Source organism: Thamnophis elegans, chromosome 3 (genome assembly GCF_009769535.1).
Source record: "Thamnophis elegans isolate rThaEle1 chromosome 3, rThaEle1.pri, whole genome shotgun sequence".
Lineage (NCBI taxonomy): Eukaryota > Metazoa > Chordata > Lepidosauria > Squamata > Colubridae > Thamnophis > Thamnophis elegans.
Window position 1 is genome coordinate 34,006,503 of NC_045543.1, and position 15,890 is coordinate 34,022,392.

Consider the following 15,890-nt stretch of genomic DNA (forward strand, 5'->3'; position numbering starts at 1 on the left):
TCTTTCAGCATAGTGGCAGTTCCAGAAGCAGCTCAGATTCAGACTGAAGAACTTTCACCCCAGCATGAGTACAGTTCTTCAGGAACTCTCATCAATCAAAAATATTTTAAAATTCTTCCATCCTTTTTACTGTATATTCTTATGTCCATGAATCATAAAACATGCAAGTTAGCTTATCCCAACTTGGTGAGCTCTAAATGTGTTGAACTTCAACGTAATTTATCCATCCAGCAGAGCTTTTGAATTAAAGCCAACATCTAGATTCACTATTGTGAAGAAGCCTGATATGATATATTGTTAAATTCATAACAATTCCTGGAAGAAATACTAATGAAAAATATTTTTGTATCAGCTATTCGATTTATCATTTACAGATAGTAGAATTATTGAGAGATTGTCATTTAGTCCAAAGGTGTAGACTAGATGTCCAAGTCTAAAAATTTACACAACTAAATAAAGTGGCAGTAGCAAAATATTTCCATATTTTTCTCATAATATCAATGAAATACATTCGTATAGTAACCAGTAACTGAGCTGCACTTGAGGGAAGAATTATACAAGAGCAAAGACTGTAGTATACTATTTTGTGTCAATTAAAAAAAAGGCTTTGAATTTAATAGGAAATTATGAATTAGAACTTATATTGCATAAACATTCGCTTTATATTCTTGTTTGATTATTAATTCTAATAATTAAAGAAATAATAAAACAAGCATATACAGTAAAAGAGTTATATTGCTTTTTCCAACTCTAAATTGCTATAAAATGAATGACATTAATATTAGGATATTGTGAAAAAAGTTTTTATTCATCAGGAGTGCAATTTTGGCTCAAGTTATTCCAGAAACAGTATATCAGGAATACATTGACATTGGGTATTCATTGCTTATCAATTAGTATGGCTTTGCACAGTGGCCCTTGGGATAGTTCACACTATATTTCAGAGAAAGTATAATCTATGATTTATGAAAGAGATTATTAGCAATTAGAAATAAAACCAAATATATATTTTCACTAGAAGATTGAAAGTATAAGGAAGGCTCTGTGGTGTGGAACAAAAAAAAAACCTCAAACAAACCACAAATTATTTGGAGTAGAAGTGTGCAAACCAGTAAAATGTTCTCCATGTTAATAGGGCAGAATTCTAAATTACAACCATGTTTGTAAAACCATGTTTTGGGTTTCATATGTTCATAATTTATGGAATTTTTATAGTTATCATCTTTGTTATGTAACACTTCAATTACCCTTCCCCCCCATCTCTTTAAATACGTAGTCATGCTTTCTTTCAATTTTACATGTACATTTGCAGGCTTTAAAAAAATTGGCTGTTATGCAATTTCCTTGATTGGGGAAAGCAATTTGATAGAACTATTTATTCTAATGAAGACCTAATAAAAGCAGAATGCTCAAATACAGTTCCAATAGACTCCTTTATGCACATAGTAGTACACTTTAAATTGGGATTTAGTTCAATAGTGCTTACCACGATTATTGTGAAAAATAAAATAAAAATGTTCTACTAAGTCAAGTCAGGGACATTCCAGATGTATACATGGAACATTGAAAGCTGATGGCACTTGGCTTCAATTAAATGTAGCAGGAAATCCAGAAGAGAATCCAGCAGAATTTCTTTACATTATAATGACATCCATTTTTAGTGAGACTCCTTCCTTGGGAGTAGAACAAAACTGGCACAGGAAGACTGGATGGCATATCTTATCAGTACAAGTAATCCTCCACTTATAATCAATCCATTAGTTACGACAGACCACCCCAAAATGACTTACGACCCAGTTTCAAAGTTCAGTCTCACCCCCTTCCCTGGTGCTTGACAACCAGTGTGCACTTATGGCTATTTGTAGTAATCTGCAATTTACATTTTTGCCAGAAATGGACTTTACTTCCAGTTTCCAACAAAAACTGCCTCATGGAGAACAAAGAGTTTGCTTAAAGACCATGGCAGTCACTTTATGACAGCTGTATTCACTTAATGGCTGCCATAAAAGGTAGTAAAAATGGGTGGATCATATAGTGAGTTGCTTTACAACCATGACTTGCCAGGCTCAATTACAGTCATAAATTGATGACTACCTGATTGGCAGGGGGTGTCAAACTCAATTTTATTGAGGGCCACAGCAAGATTGGGTTTGACTCGGAGGGCTGGGTGGGGGTGGCCATGGTAGGAATAGCCTTGGTGGGTGTGACACGGAGCTGCACCTCTATAGACATGGTTTTATAAACTTATAAAAATAGGGAGGCATACATTTCTGTGATTTTGTTTTTTAAATATGTACTTGACCTACTTGATCACTTTATGAGAGAGAGAGAAATCAGATCAAAAAACTGACTCCATAGGAAGACTAGAACTATAAATTGGCATAGGCCATGGTAGCAGAATATGCATACCTGAAAGGTAAAATATTTTACTTTTCCTCCCTTTTATAACCTTCTGAGACAGGACGGCTTACTGGACAACTCTGGAGGCCCTATTTTGGGCCTGGAAGACCCCCTGGAGCACTCTGAAGGCCAAAAGTGGTTGCTGGGGGCACCCCCCACCTACACCCAATTTTTGCTAGCAGACACACTGCAAGCCAGTCCTTTGTTATTTCCAGACTTGCCCCACAGGCCAGATAGAAGAACCCCCTGGGCTGGATTCAGTCTGTGGGCCTTGAGTTTGACACCCCTGCTGTATAGGAACAAAGCTTCTTTTCCTAGATCTTTCTAAGATGAAATAGCTACAGATATCTTTGTGAAGTCCATTTATTACATGCATCATCATACAGGAGGGAACATCCAATGTTGCAACCCTGTAGCAAGTACATGGAAAGAAAGCAAGGACGACTAGATGTTTACAAACGGAATAGACCAAGTGCAAGATTGAGCACTGATAAAAAAAAAATTTCCTGTTATTATTTCAACTGCAAAGTATCTCCTTGAAAAAAGAGGAAATGTTAGCATCACCATCAAGGCACAATGGAATTACCCGTCTACCAGTAAATAGATGAGTAGGAAATAATGAGAGAGGAGGTAAGATGGATCCTTGGGGCAACTGGAGATGATAGTTCTTTATGCTTTATGTTGAATGCAGGGTTCCTCTATTCAGCACCAAAAGTATTACAATATAAAGATCTTAAACAATGTTTTAAAGCGTGAAAAATGATACTGTGGTGTTCTGTAGCTTCCTATTATTTTGTTTTTAATTAGCACCATAAACATTTGAAATGAGCCTACCAGTTTTGAATATAAAAATAAATTCCCTTGAAAATTTGTGCCTGCTACCTTCTGGCAGCATACTTTAGTTAAAAAAACATGTAACAATATAGAAGTTTAAAAGCTTTGTCGTCTACCTCACAATTAACAGATCCACTTAACAAATCTATCAAAGAAGTCAGGCTGGGAGAGACTTAGGTAGTCCTTCTCCCGGAAAATGGCTGACCGGTCTCCTAGACTGATTTTTAGCAGGACATCCATGTCCACATCACTGCCTACAGCCACAGCTGTGGGCATAACATTCTGCTTCTTCATGGAATCAATTGCCTCTTCCAGGTTTTTGTTGCTTGTGATGCCATCTGTAATGAAGACAAAGGACAGCTCCGCATTACGCCGAGCCGCCTTCTGCCTGTTTTGTGTGTTGATGACAAGGTTGTTGACAGCGTATATGATGGCAGACCCAATATTGGAAGAGGAGTCCAAATATTTGATCTCAGCTAAACGATCTGTGATGTGAGTCATATTATATGTCAATGGGAAAACTATGTCATGTTCATCCTCATTTCCATATTGTAGCAGGGCAATGCGCGCATTCATATCGTCACTGTCACTTCTGGCCAGGGTAAGACGCTCAGCCACTGCTTCTATGAAACCATGGGCCCTGCGAAAGTTCTGGCTGCCAATTCTTTCAGAACCATCCAGGAGGAAGACAATGTCAACTGGACGCTGTGTGCACTGGGCAACAGAAAGCTCTATGAGTAGGGAAAGAAAACAAAACAATTAGGACTCTAGAATACATAACTCAAAAAGATCGGGAAAGGATTTCATTCGATTCTGAGATTCTAAGACTTGAGATCAGGTGGGGGAATGCTTGCTCTTTTCTCATCTTCTCCCCCCTATAACATAAACTCATTTCTGTAGCACCATAGGGACACTGAGACTTTAAACTCTGAGAATGGCAGTGTTTAAAAATCAATTGCTGTGTGGAGTGGAAATTCATGCAACCAAAAAGAAAAGTACAAACTGTTCTAGCTGGGAGAACGCAGATGGACAAACGGAAGTGAGCCAGGACTTCAGAAAGCTAACAGCTTGAATGCTAACAGGTTGCCAAATGCGGCACTTCACAATTCGCGCATCTCAGCTAACTGGCAACAGCTGAGCCCTGTTTGACAGCTCTTTATATATATCGGCTGTCAAACAGGTAACCAATCAGGAACGAGGACAGCACCCCTAGTAAACGGACCAGAGGGAAAACTATAGAACATAGCACTCCTTGACACCTAGAATATGCATGCGTAATCTTCCAAGTAGCCTGGGTGGCGCCGGACCCACTCTGATCTTCTCAGTGCGTCTCCGGCCGCCATAGTGGGAAGTGCACTCCCCGTGGCTGGTGAATCCGCCAATCTGGTCTCCGTCGACGCTGTGGAAGTCAGCAACGCTGGAATATCACTGGGAAGAACAGGTAAGTTTATGGTTGGTGTTTCTATAGTTCTATTGGACCACTTGGGGGAAAGAGACCGAGACTGTGGACTATGTTCCCCAGTCTCGGCTGGAGTTGACTGCGTATCTGGCAGGCGCTCTTGCTGATCTACCATGTTGGGGGATATTTGTCTAGCCCTTAACTGATTGATATGGCATTTCCATACCCTGCTGTCCCCTATCTCTACCAGATAAGAGCACGGTCCTATTATCTGTCTGACTATGCCCGGTAACCATAATGGGTGGCCAGAGTAATTCCTGGCATACACTGGTGTGCCCACCGTAAACCCCCTGAGCTGACTATGTGAGTCCAAAGGCCTTACAGGGGCATATTCGGGATGAAGCCTATCTAACGTAATCCTAATGCACCGACCAATTAACACCTCTGCCGGGCTTTTGTTGGTTGTGGTACATGGAGTGGCATGCTGCCACAATAAGTATTTGTCAATGTCCTCCTGCCAGTTGATGGGACTGAACCTCGCTAGCGCCTCTTTTGCCGTTTGGACTGCATGTGCCACCAAGCCATTAGCAGCGGGATTGAAAGGGGCTACAAATGTGTGGCGTATCCCTAACCGGGCAAAGAAATTGGCCAGTATGGCAGCAGTAAACTGTGGCCCATTGTCAGATACGACCAGATCTGGTAACCCATGGGTAGCAAATACCCAACTTAACACTCGGATTATCGCTGAGGCTGTGGTTGCAGACATTAAACACACTTCTACCCATTTTGAAAATGCATCAACAATTACAAGAAAAGTCTGGCCCTTAAAAGGGCCCGCTAAATCCATATGTACCCTGGACCACAGAGCCCTCGGTTGTTCCCAATTCTGGACCAGGGCCATGGGACAAGCTGGCTGGGATTCCTGGCACTGGGTGCAGCCAGAAACCCACCGCATAATGTCTTGGTCCATGCCCGACCATCAGGCATAGCTCCGGCCCAGTGACTTCATCTGGACTATGTCCAGGTAAAGGACTATGCCCTCGTAAAGCGTGTTAAGTACAGAGTCTTGAAGGGAGGTCGGAATGACCACTCTGCTCCCCCACAGGAGGCAACCTTGCTGGGAAGACAGTTCGTGTTGTTGGGTAGCAAATGGCCACAATTCGGCGCTGAGTGGGCCTGATGGCCAACCCCTTTCGGTCCACTCCAGAACCTTAGAGAATAGCTTGTCACGGCCCGTGTGCTTAGCCACATCAGCTGCGGTGATCGGCAGCTGCATGTCATCAATCAGCAAAACCGTGGAGGCTGGCACTGGGTCTTCCACTGCAATCGGTAACGGGCATCTGCTCAACGCATCCGTGTGGCTAATGTGCTTTCCCGGCCTGTAATACAAGGTATAGTTATATGCCGCCAGGAACACAGTCCATATGGAGAACCGGGGAGACAGAATTTGAGGCGTTTGTCGGTCTCCCGCGATGATGCCCAACAGCAGTTTGTGGTCAGTCACTAAGTGGAAATGACGGCCGTAAATATAGGAGTGAAAACATTTCACTCCTGCCACTATAGCCAACGCTTCTTGATCGAGCTGGCTATAGTTCCTTTCTGGCGAAGACAGGGTGCGAGAGAAAAACGCAACCGGAGCCTCAAGTCCTGATGGCAAACAGTGACTTAGGACTGCGCCGACCCATCACATGCCAACACTAAAGGAAGAGACTCATCGCATTGCAGGAGAACACTTTTGGACATGAGGAACTTCTGAGTTTTAAAAGCCTCAGCTTCTTTCACCCCCCCCCCCCCTGGCCACTTCGCCGATCTATCTAGCAATTGGTGGAGGGGTTCCATCAATGAAGCCTTGTGCGGTAGGAAAATGTTATAAAAGTTCAAAAGTCTTAGGAAAATTTGTAGTTCAGCTTTGGTGGTCGGTGTTGGGGCTTGATGAATAGCTTGTACCTTGTCAGGCAGGGCTAGGATGAATTCCTCTTGCATCAATCAAAAATCCCAGAAATTCGACCTGTGGCACTGCAATCTGGCACTTGGTTGTTTTAAGCTTCAACCCCATGTCTCGGAACCAGTGAAGGATGATAAGGAGGTGGGCCAGTAGATCGGGTAGGAAACGTGCCGAAACCAGGATGTCGTCAAAATAAGGGACGACGCCCGGTATTCCCTGCAATAGCCTTTCCATTAAATTTTGGAAAAATCAAGTTGCACTTGAACGCACCTCTATGCGTGACAATAGTCTGGGCTTCAGCAGTTGCTTCATCCATAGGCAACTGCTGATATGCCTGAGCTAGGTCTAATTTAGTGAAGATTGTCTCCTGCTGCCCCAGAGAATGCAGCAGGTGCTGCACCACGGGCACCAGATATGCGCTCTGCTGCAAGGCCCTATTCAAAGTGCATTTAAAATCAGCGCATATGCGCACAGACCCATTACTTTTAATTAGGGTCACAATAGGCATGATCAATGGGTTCTAACACCCCTTGGGCCAGTAATTTATCAATCTCCGCCTCTACTTTAGGCTTTAACGTGAAAGGCACCCTGTGCGGCTTAAGCCGCCACGGCAGGATCTGCGGATCTAAGTTGAAAGAAATTGGTGTACCTGTATACCTTTCCAACCCTTCCCCGAAAACTTCAGGGAATTCCTTAATCAGCATGTCTAAATATGGGGTACACTGTATCTGGTAAATTCCCGTTATTCTCAACCCCGGGGCCTCGAACCATTCCAGCCCTAACAGATTTGGCCAGGGACCTTTCACTACAATTAGCGGTAACTTCTTGCAAAATTGCTTAAACTGTACCTTACAAAAATATTTTCCTAAAACCGGAATGTAATTTCCTTGGAAATCCCTTAGAGGCATGGTTTCAATCTTGACTGAAGTAAACTAGGCACGAGCCTTTTAGCAAGAGATTATGGAGACAGCTGATCCTGTGTCTACCTCCATAGGGCAGGACCACCCTTCTAATTTGATCATGATAAAAATCTTTCCCCTCAGGCTATGGGTAATTTGGCCAACTTCAGTCTCTTCCCTGTCCTCATGGACAGCGAAACAGGACTCCCTTTTCCTAAATGTTGGGCCCCTGCCGAGTTTGGATGGCTTCTTATAATACTGACTACTGCAGAGTGAGTTGCCCTCTAACGCGCTAGCGCAGGGTGCAGCCACCCTGCAGGCCTTGGCTAAATGGCCCCACTTCCCACAACGGAGGCAGACTGTATTTTTAAAACGGCACTCCGCTCTATTGTGTCTACCTCCACACCTAGGGCAATTACTGGGAGTAATAGGGGGCTTACCCTGCCAACCTCTGGCCCGCTCCGCCTTCAACCGGTGGACTTTATCGTCCTTGGTAGTCAACTCATCATTGGTGATATTTTCAAGTGGTTTTCCTGTGGTTTGAGGTTTGGAAAATCTTTGAATTTCCTCCGTTGAGCTCGTTGACAGTTCCATCGCTCTGGCCTCATCTAGAGCCATCTGTAAATCTAGTTCAGGCTCTAACACCCCTGACAATCTGGTCCATAAGGACATCATCTAAATCCCTGAAGTTACAATGTAGAGCAGTGGCCCATAATGCAGCCACATACTCGTTAATTGTCTCTCCCTCACGCTGGCTCCTTCTGTAAAAAGCATGCCGGCGCGCCATGTAGGAAGGTGTTGGGGTGTAATGATTCCTTAGTTTCGCCATTAACATATCCCATGACACAGTGTGAATGGACTGCGGAGCCACTAGCGTACCTGCAACATTAAACATCTCAGTGCCACACAAATTAAGGAAACACGACTTTTTTCGCTGTTCTGATAGATCGGTATAATCGTTGGCTTCTAAAAAGCATTTAAATCGGGAAATATATGAGTCCCAAATTTCTGTGGCCCCGTTAAAAATGGCTAATGTATTCATTGAAGCCATTCTGAGGTAATGTTTTCTCGCTTCGTCAACTAATCAGAGGCAGTCTTCGTAGTGAATGTGACATGCTCGACCTCTCCTCGAGTGATTCCCCTGAGGGAATTCAGCTCTTGTGACTCAGCTCGTAGATTAGTGACTTTTATCAGCTCTGCCTGGGCTCCGCCTCAGCATCCCATCCTCGTCGCCAATGTTCTAGCTGGGAGAACGCGGGTGGACAAACGGAGGCGAGCCAGGACTTCAGAAAGCTAACAGCTTGAATGCTAACAGGTTGCCAAATGCAGCACTTCACAATTCGCGCATCTCAGCTAACTGGCAACAGCTGAGCCCTGTTTGACAGCTCTTTATATATACCAGCTGTCAAACAGGTAACCAATCAGGAATGAGGACAGTGCCCTCTAGTCAACGGACGAGAGGGAAAATTATAGAACATAGCACGAAAAAGTTGTATATTTAAAAAATTGAATGTCTTTGCTGGGCCATATGCCCTTAGCCCCTTAGTAGTTAGGGTTTTAACTGAAGAACATTTTGACCAGTATATTTGTTTGAAAAGTTGGTATTATTATGGCATGGAATATATAAAACAATCCAAGTGGTAAAAATGGTTAATTTTGATTAATTTTGTGGTGTGCTGCATTTATTTTAAAAAGCACTTAAAATAGAGGAGGCAGGAAGACAGATGTAAATACCATTCAGCCATTAGCTTCTTCACCAAAAACTCTGAACTCCCCTGGGTTTAAAGAGCAAAACATAGGAAAGGGGCATTGTTTATGAGGATGGTGACTATATTTTCCAAATTCTTTAGTGCAATGAATTTGAGGAACTTTGCAAGTTTCTCAAATTCTCAAATAAGAAAGGGGTGTATTGGGAAAGCACTACAGATAGGCCTTGTTTGCTGACTGTTTGCAGTTACAATGGTAATGAAAAAGTAATCTTGAGACCAAGTCTCACATTTATGATCATAAATGTGGTGGTACAGATCCGTAAAGCAGAGCAAAACTGAAGGAAGATCATAAGCATAGTCAGAGTTTCACTTAGTGACTACTTCAGTTAATGTGTTGCTGGTCCCAATTGTGGTTGCTAAACAAGAGTTATATTTACTTGGAATAATGCCTAAACCTAGCTAGATTTTTGTTTGAAAACTTATATTAAAGTTACAATAAATAATACTCTATTAGCCAAGATTTGCACTTTTTATTAAGATTTCATCTCTTTTGCTTTCACATATGAAAGCACATTGCACATATTGCTATTGGCATGATTAGCAAAAATGACAATAACAAAAACAGAAAACATATTATAAACCATTTTATGGAGAATAAAACTTTTACTGGCTAAATAAATTAGTTACAAACTTTTACCCAAAATAAAGCATTTTTGTACACTAATGTCTCCTTGGGAAGAGCACTGTAAAAAGTCCCTAAATCTTTCATTTGTTTTCTGTTACGTCACAACTAAAACAGATTTACACAGGGGATAGGGAGCTTTGTTGAGGTTCCTTACCACTGGCCATGAATTGCCAAAAATTGTTTCAAATTATTTCTAAGGTCATGTAAGAGTGTGACTGAAGCCTATGTTAGTGGAAGTAAACAGAATAAAACCAATGCATAACTCTACACACAATATGACGGTGATCAGGCAAGTTCCTGAGCATGAAAACTAGTTTCTGAGTGGAATTTTCTTCAGATTGAGCCAGTTTATAAGGAGGGTATCAACATTTAACCAATTGATGTAAACGATGGACAAACATTTACAAATTAATTAGATTATGTACTTCTCCCATTTTTTCCAATTATTACTATTTCTATGAATGCCAGGAAACATTATCAGGCATAGTCTGTACCAGCAAATTTATGCCAAAAGAGAGGTTCTATTATTTTTGTATATTTTGTTGTTCAACTGCCTGTGCCAAGTCTTTCTTTAAAGTCACTTTTGGCCTCCTTACCCATTACTCCGTGGCATTATTGCACATGTTGATTTGTAGCCTTTTTTGTTTTGGCCTGCTGGCTGAGTCAGATGTTATTTGAAAAATGCAGGTCCAGAGGTAAAAGGGAAAGCCTGTAACACATCTATCTCTAGGCTTTCCTCCAAAATAACTGTGAATTCATATTCTTTTCCTTGTATGTTTTGGTCCACTCACACAGATTTCTTAAAAGTTGTCACCTGTATTTTTAAGACTAGCAAGCAATAATAAATGCTATTAGCATAACATAAAATGTTAAAAGAAGAAGGATAACTGGGAGATAATAAGAAACTGAACAAATAAAAAACAGAGAAAGATTGAATTAATATAGATTTCTTTTTAGCTTCACCATCCTACAGTTCATGCCTTGAAACTAGAATCCAATCAATTTCAATTATCTTCGCTATGGTCTTTGACAACTCCAGACTATAAATAAGGTCATTATATTAGTACATGTTCTGGTGGACCACCACTTAATTACGAGCCAGAGTGTACAATTAAATAATAAAATAGCTTGTCTCTTGGGATTGTGAATGCTCTATCACTGGAGGTTTTCAAGAATAGACTGGACAACTGTTTAACTGCTTTTGTGTAAAGTTCCTGCCTTCAGCAGGATGTTGGACTAGAAGACCTTCGAGGTCCTTTCCAGCCCTATGATTCTATGTACCTTACACAATTGCTGAAGGCTGTGAGAGTTTTCTGAGTATATGCCATATGGGAACGGTCTTCTGAAGTGAGAAAGAAAACTCCAGAGCCAGAGGTTTAACGTAATATCTCTCAGTCTCTGAGTTAATCTACAATATATGGCAGGTGTCAGCAGCCATATAGACTGCCTCCAGCATATTATTGGAGGCCCTATATTTCTGGAATTTCTCAGAAAGGCAGTGAATCTTCAGTAGCTTCAGGTTTGGCGTGAAACTGCTTGGTATTTAATATAATTTTTTTAAAAAAATTGGGTCCCTAGCCTTACTTATTCTTAGCACAATTTTTTAACATGCTTAGAATAACTGCAGATAGTGACGTATGACCAGAATTAAGGTCATAAGTCATGGCGGTTGTTAAGCGAGGCTGTCGATCCTGATCTTCCCTTGCAGTCATTAAGTAACCACATGGATCATTGCCTGGAGTATGGGGTGCACTGCAGCACCTCCCAGCTTACACATTGCCTGCCCAAATTCTTTCAGGGATTCTCTCACCGCAAGGGAGCCTTTGCATAGTTTCCATTCCTGCTGGGTCACACACACTTTTGGGCCTCTTCCCCTCCATCATGCCTCACTCCACTTATTTTTTCCAAAAATTACCTTTGGGAAAGAGAAGCACCTGATCTGCTACATCCCCTTCCTATATAGAGTTGCATGGTGCTGTCCAGAAGCAGGTGCCATTTTGGTTGCCACTGCAATTATTGGGTCATTTGTGGATACTCCCAAAATGATATCTGCTTCTGAGGACCATCTGGATAAGAGGAAGGCCGAAGAGACCCAAAGGTTGCTTGACACAATTCAGCAAAGTATGGAAAGCATTGTATGGGATTACCTACTAAATTATCTACCAAAGCTCTTGGATGTAAAAGAAAGAGTCAGACAGATAGGCATTTACAGGTAATTAGTTGACAAAAGAATGGACACAAGATATTCACCAATTCTTAAAAAGCAGTTAGGGTTAGACATATGATGGTCATGTCATGGTTTCAGTAGAGAAAGAGACAAACATTGAACACTTAGAAACATTCCATATAGCAACTTAATTGTAAACATTGTGTTCTAAATACTATTTGGGAAGTCAAAGAGCAGAATGTTGTCACTCTTCTTAATCTGGATTTTTCAGAGTAAGGATGTTGAATGTTTTCTGGAGGGGAGCCACCATTGGTCTGGATTCCAAATATAGCAAGCATTTCATATACCATATTAATTAAAATATAGGTTGCCCTTGCTTGACTTTGGTAATTGGGACTGTTTTACATTTACAACCACATCATTTAGTGATGGTAATTGGGACTGGCAATTCCATTATTAAGTAATGTGGTTGTTAAGCATGACATCACATGTCTGTGCCAACATCTGATGGCAGTTGCAACTGTCCCAATTGCTGTTGAGCCAAATCCTGCACAGTTGCTTGATTGTCACTTGATTGTCATTTGCAATCTCCTGTCAGCTTTCCCATTGACTTTGCTTGTTGGAAACTGACAGTGAAGGTCACAAATGGAGAACTCATGGCTATGGGATGTTGTGACATCATAATTGTGAACCAGTTACCAAGTACCTGAATCACAATCATGTGGCTGTGGGAAACACTGTAATGGTCGTAACTATAAGAATCTGTTGTAAATCCCCTTTGCGGTCATTCAATGAGGACAACCTCTAAAAATTAATTTCTTTACTCTCTGGCCATCTCTTTAATGCTTCCCCTGTTTCTTACCAGTTGATAACAATCTCTTGGGATTGACAAGAAGATTTTTGCAGGTGTGTGTGTGTGTGTGTGTACACCATGTTCTTAAGAGTCTCTGCTTTAGCAAATATGCCAATCTTTCAGCCCAGACAGGTTTTAAGGTAAGGAATTAAAGGATTACACTCTCCTGCCTTCTGTGTGTTTTTTTCCTGGAGATGCAGTGGCTGGAAACATTTTTTGGCCAGGGGCAGGGCCAGGGCACTGGTTATTTAAGTAAAGCTGCATGTAAGCCTTAGCCACACCACAGCAGACATTTGAGAACATTCCTATTCTAAAAGCTTCTTTGTTATAATCTGGAATTAATAAAAAGTAAAGGAGAAATCCTTCAGCTAAAAGGGCGGTCCTTTTAAATATCTTTGAGTTCTGTAGGCCAAACCATAAATTTATTTTTGTCTTAGAGGCAAAATAATCATTTCAGCAAAGTCCTATTACAGTCTCTGGATCCCCCACAATTTCTCTGTGCACCATTTTAAAAGTATCAATGAACAAGTCCATCCACTCCTGCCGCTCATGTCCAGTGGCAAACTTGGCTTTTTCGGCGGTATAGGCCAAGGTGGCCACCAGTTGGGTATACATGCTGGGGTCCTGGATCTCCCTCGTGGAGTTCAGGAACTGGGCGATCATAGGTTTGGTGCTGGGCAAAGTTATCTCGACCTCCACAGGGCGGAAAGTAACTGCGTACCTCCCATCTGCAAGTGAGTGTCAAAAGAATATTTTCAGGGCTATGCTCTGATTTCAGATCCTGCTGGCTTTATATACTGATAATGGTGCTGAATTGCTGGCCAGTGAATTTGGTAGTGAATATGGTAGAGCCTAGACAATACCTTCCCCAGAGCCCCGTATGCTATAGTTTGTCAGGGCCATAAAAAGTCCTTTTATATCTTCCAAGGCATTTTAAAATAACCTTAGTGCTTTTAAAACTTCATATTGTTTATTCTGTTGCTGGTTTTAATCTGATCTTATGTGCTGCAGTTATGATTTCTTTGAGATAATGCAATTATTGGGACATTTAAAAGTTAATAAGCAAAAATAAACATTTTAAAGCAGCCAAAATTTCTACTACTATTTAAACATGAGCACTACATATAGATATTTAGCCAGAAATCCAAATAGCAGTAATGTTAGTCTGTCAAGCACAGACAATGAAGGATGTTCCTTAAATATTATCAAAAGAGTGGTGGAATTTTGTGGATCACAGTAAATGGACTCTAGCCCACCAGCACCCATGTCACAGGTAGGCAACAAGGTGCCTATTGGTGTCAGGCTGCCTATAAGACCCTTTAAGAGACCAGCAGACCCTGAATTTATAGTAAGTTCCAGAAAGTTCAGGTTCAATTCAGCTTGATTTGATTTTTATCATGAATATGTTAATATTGATTTGTTGTTACGTGTCTTTTTAGTTATTGTATATTACAGAGTGTAAATGTTTATGACAGGCATTAATATGATGAGTAAACAAGGCTGAAAATGTGGTTATTTGATCAGTCTAATATATTTGTCTCCTGCCCAGGCTGCTTTCTACTGAACCCATACTTGATTTTGCTCTACAGTGCTGAATCCCTTGATCCAGATGTGGAGCACCTTATGCTTCTCAATTGATGCCCCATCAGTCTTTTCTATTCATTACAAAGAGACGAGGAACTATCCTGCCATTTGGTTAGGACCAGAACGATGGCGACAGCATAAGAGGGAAGCGAACAGACAGAGAAGCAGTTAAAATCGGATCTTGTTACTATTGCTGACAACCCAAAGAGGAGAGCAACGCGAAACTGGCAGAGACGGTGAGCTGGAAAGAAGAAGGCGCCAGGAGGGAGGCTGTTTTTGCAGTTCAATTTTGCCGAAAAGAAATGGAGCAGAGATGCTGAGATGCTGAGTTGGAAGGGACAGCCGGAATAAGCTAAAGGAATTAACCACAGTGAGAACGAAAACCCAACATGGACAACAGGAGTGGAAAATAATATTTGCCGAAAAGATTTGAAAAGTTCAAAGAAGAGATTGTTTAACAGTCAGGTTGGTATACTGAGTTCCTTTTCCCCCCGCTCACTCTTCCTTCTGCTGCTTTGTTGAACTTATTGAGTACTTGATATTTATTTGCCTCAGAGCTTGGAACAGTGCCAGAGATGATAGATAGAGGACTGTCTTGGAAAGAGAACTTTGCTTCATGGATACTAACAGTGACACTGGGGAGAGGGTGACACCTAGTGGACTGTAAATCCGAACCGTGAAGTCTGACGCAAGAAAACCATTGGTGACATAAGCTGATACATATATATACATAGAGAGACTAATTACTAGAATTAAATACTCGTATAAGTGATAAAATTGAGAGACATTTATTGGTATAATAGTGTGATATATAAATCTATGATATATATTAATTAAAGACCAAAAATCAAATAATCAAAAGGATAGTATACTACATAGGAATGTTTAGGTATTGAAATGTGATATTAAGGAAAGTTAATTATTGTTGAATATTGAAATATACAACTATTTATATCATTGATATTACTGATAAAGTAGAAGTAAAGGTAAAATCTATATGCAATTGTGGGCAAGGATAAATAGGGGGATAAAAAAATGGCAACTTCAGTAAAATTAGTGAAAAAATTATACCCAATGTGATCTCAGCAACATCCCCCCTCCTCAAATCAAATCAAATAACAATTGAGAGTGCGTTGTGGTTGGAGAAAGATGAAAAGATGGCAGAAACAGTGGGACCAGCTCCAACGATGCAGAGTATGCAATCAATGCTCCAGATGATACAAGAGACATTGGTGAAAAGCCAAGAAGTGACAACTACTAATCATGAAGAAACAAAGAAGAATCATGAAGAAATGAAAAATGAAATGGGAGAATTGAAAGGAACTATCAAGAATGTAGATGATAAAATTGAAAAGATACAGAATGCCTTAGCAATCAATGAACAGAAAATCCAGTGTATGGAAGAAAAAATAGAA

General features: G+C 41.0%; 1 protein-coding gene across 3 annotated transcripts in view; it reads right to left on the reverse strand.

Moving 5' to 3' along the window:
- Positions 1 to 787: 787 nt before the first annotated feature.
- COL6A2 (collagen type VI alpha 2 chain) overlaps positions 788 to 15,890 on the reverse strand; it is a 66,787-nt gene continuing 51,684 nt past the window's right edge. For 2 of the 3 annotated variants that reach the window (XM_032212880.1, XM_032212879.1), the window contains exon 28: positions 788 to 3,965. In XM_032212880.1, the coding sequence (XP_032068771.1) occupies positions 3,358 to 3,965 (608 nt within the window). In that variant the 3' untranslated portion in view covers positions 788 to 3,357. Of the gene's footprint in view, positions 3,966 to 11,466; positions 13,620 to 15,890 lie in introns of those variants that run through there. The other variant, XM_032212881.1, reaches the window with a different exon arrangement.